At 43.8% G+C, this 3,004-nt stretch overlaps 1 protein-coding gene across 1 annotated transcript in view; it reads left to right on the top strand.

Moving 5' to 3' along the window:
- Window positions 1-1,479: 1,479 nt before the first annotated feature.
- Window positions 1,480-3,004, top strand: part of COG6 (component of oligomeric golgi complex 6) — a 105,447-nt gene continuing 103,922 nt past the window's right edge. The window contains exons 1-2 of the mRNA XM_012643818.1: window positions 1,480-1,734; window positions 2,837-2,980. Coding sequence (XP_012499272.1) covers window positions 1,498-1,734; window positions 2,837-2,980 — 381 coding nt within the window. The 5' untranslated portion in view covers window positions 1,480-1,497. The remainder of the gene's footprint in view (window positions 1,735-2,836; window positions 2,981-3,004) is intronic.

Here is a 3,004-nt window from a genome sequence, read left to right as displayed (position 1 = left end):
ATATAATATAAATTAGTATTTTCTTATCACTTAAACATTTTGTCTATTTACCTCCCCTTCACTTTTTTTAAAAACAGCTTTGAGATATGTCACGTACCATACAATTCTCCCACTTAAAGTGTACAGTTCAGCAGTTTTTAGTAGTATATTCACAAAGTTGTGTAACCATGATGACAATCTAACTTTAGAACATTTTCATTACCCCCAAAACAAGCTTGTATCTATGAACTCATTCAGTATGTGATCTTCTGTAACCCCTCTTCATTTTGTTTTCTATCATTACCATTCCTTTTAATCATACATATTTGTAAACTCTACAAGACATTATATTATTGTTTTATATAATTGAGATTCATTTGGATATACACACTGATGCACATCTTTGACATTTTAATTTTGGTTATGCTGAATTTAAATTTATCTATGAAAAAGAAATGATATCTTTGTATTGGGTCTTCCTGCTGGAGAGAACAATGTATCTTTTCATTTACTTAAGTTTTATGTTCCCTCAGTAGCACTTTCATGTTTTCCTCATCTAGGTCCTTTATATTTCTTATCGAATTCATACCTAGTCTTTTTTTTCCTAGTCCAGCCTTCTCTGCTTCACTTACCAGAGTAGAGATGAACGATTCCGTCAGTGCTTTCTTCATGTGATCTGTGTAATAGATGATTTTCCCTGAAGTTTGATATACCGTATATCTCTATCTATGTAGAGATATACGAAATAGGTAAATTTATGACAAGAGCTAAATGGCTGGTATTTCAGACAAATACTTCACAGGAAGTTCAGGGATTTTGTTTTGATTCAAATTTAAAAAGTAAGAAAAGAAAGAAAAAAATAACAATGTTTGTCTTTCAGAGTTTCCTGGGAATTTATTTCTCATTTGTTACTCACATCCTCGTCCATTACTTCATAGTGAAACTGACTCTGGTCCATTTGTGGAACAGCCAAGTTTCTTCCTGTTTGGGGGCCTTTGCACTTACATTACACTTTCTCTTACCTGGGAGCGATTTCTCCTTACGTTTCCGATTCTCCATCAGATCTCGGTTTAAGTGTAAACTCCTTTCCAAACTTTCCCGAGTAAAGTGGGCCTCTCCCACCACCGTTCTCTTTTCCTTCTGAGCACGCATCACAACCTGACAACACCTCCTAACCCCTTCGTCTGGCTCGGACACATAACGTAGATTCTCCGGTGCCTACCAAAGTACCTGGCACATACTATGCCTTCGATAACTACTTTTCAAAAAAAAAGAATTCGTACAGAGAATTAATTAGAACATATGTGCTAGGCACAGGTCTCGGTGTATTCTACACAGAGTTTGTAAAGTCAAGCATTCACAATTCCAGTCTCTTTTAATCCCACAAATCTCCTCCTCCCACTTGAGGACTTTGCCCCGCCCTCCCACAACTCCACCCCTGGCGCTTCCAGGAGCTTGAGCAGGGTTACCCAGGTAGAGCCTTCCGGGGCTGGGGCGCATGCGCGGCAGGACCCGCACATGCGCAGTGCTCACGCTGCCGCCGCGCTCCCTCCCCCGGGCCGAGTTGGCAGCGCAGCAACTGGGGTCGGGACGCGCAGGGCTATGGCCGAGGGCAGCGGGGAAGTGGTCGCAGTGCCGGCGTCTGGGGCTGCCAACGGCCTCAGCAATGGGGCAGGCGGGACCTCGGCGCCCACCAACAATCCGTTATCGCGCAAGCTGCATAAGATCCTGGAGACTAGGCTGGATAACGACAAGGTAACCAGGGCTGGCAGGGCCGGGGTTGTAGGTCCCCTGCGGGGCTGAGGCGGGCGGGGGGCGGCGTCTGTCCGGCACCCACTGCAGTCTTCCTGCCGCGGAGCGAGACGCGAGTGACCCCAGACCCGCGGGATCGGCTGCGCTGGGGAGCGGGGCGGGTGAGAAGGGGGAGCCGGAGGAGCCCCCGGCCGAGGGAAGGGGCTCCTTACTTAGAAAGGTTCCTCGAAGACTCTCTGGGTAGGGTCGGTGAACCGTGGCTCCTCGAGAAGTGCTCCCCCACCCAATCCCGGAGGTGTTCGGGGGTCTGAGACAAGAGAGAGGAGGAGAGCACTGGGCAGGATAAGAAACCGATGCAGAAGAGCAGATTCCAAAATACTGCAACGAGAATGGGGATTAGGGGGATCCTGAGAACAGTGGTCGAGGTGAGAGAGAGCATCTGCAGCGTGAAAGAACTATTTCTGCCCATAGCTCAAATGAACTCGTATCTACTGGTTTTTGTTGTTAGCTAAGCACGATGTGTGATTAATGGGCCCAGGCTGTATTTCTTTACAAGATAAACTGTCCACATCTCTCCCAAGTATCTCCTGAAACTTAAGTTGAGCTTTCCGCTGCTGACATACCTAGCTCTCTCTTCTGTGTCCCGGAGTCTCTAGGTAAATGGTTATGCCAGTGTCGCATAAAGAAAAAAGATAAGTAAAAATGAGAGCTTGATAGATGAATCTAGAGGTAACTGAAAATAAGCTGTTAATAAAAATTTGACTCCTGTGTGTAAAAAAATGACATTGCAGTGTAATGAATAAGAAGGAAGGGCTTTGGGCCACCACTTATTATTAGATAGACAGTATTTGTAATCTTTGCAATTCCAAACAATTCTGCAGTGAATGACCTTAAATATATATGTGCCCTTATGCACAAGTAAGTATACCCTTATTGTGTTCTGGAAATACGTTTACTGTGAAGTAATTTGAAGCTTATCCAATATTTTTTGGATTGTTTAATGGAAATAAATTATTTGAACATGATTTCTTTACACTTCAGGTTGAGATTAGGAAAACATTTAAAAATCAGTCCCAGTGACTTTCTTCTGTTACCAATTGTGTAGGAGATGTTGGAAGCTCTCAAGGCACTCTCAACCTTTTTTGTTGAAAATAGTTTGCGGACTCGAAGAAATTTACGTGGAGATATTGAACGTAGAAGTTTAGCCATCAATGAAGAATTTGTAGGCATTTTCAAGGAAGTGAAGGAGGTATGTAAACTCTTTTCACGTAGC

Source organism: Propithecus coquereli, unplaced genomic scaffold (genome assembly GCF_000956105.1).
Source record: "Propithecus coquereli isolate 6110/MARCELLA unplaced genomic scaffold, Pcoq_1.0 Scaffold201, whole genome shotgun sequence".
Taxonomy (NCBI): domain Eukaryota; kingdom Metazoa; phylum Chordata; class Mammalia; order Primates; family Indriidae; genus Propithecus; species Propithecus coquereli.
Note: the sequence above shows the minus strand (reverse complement) of the source record. Positions and strands in the feature narration are given on the sequence as shown.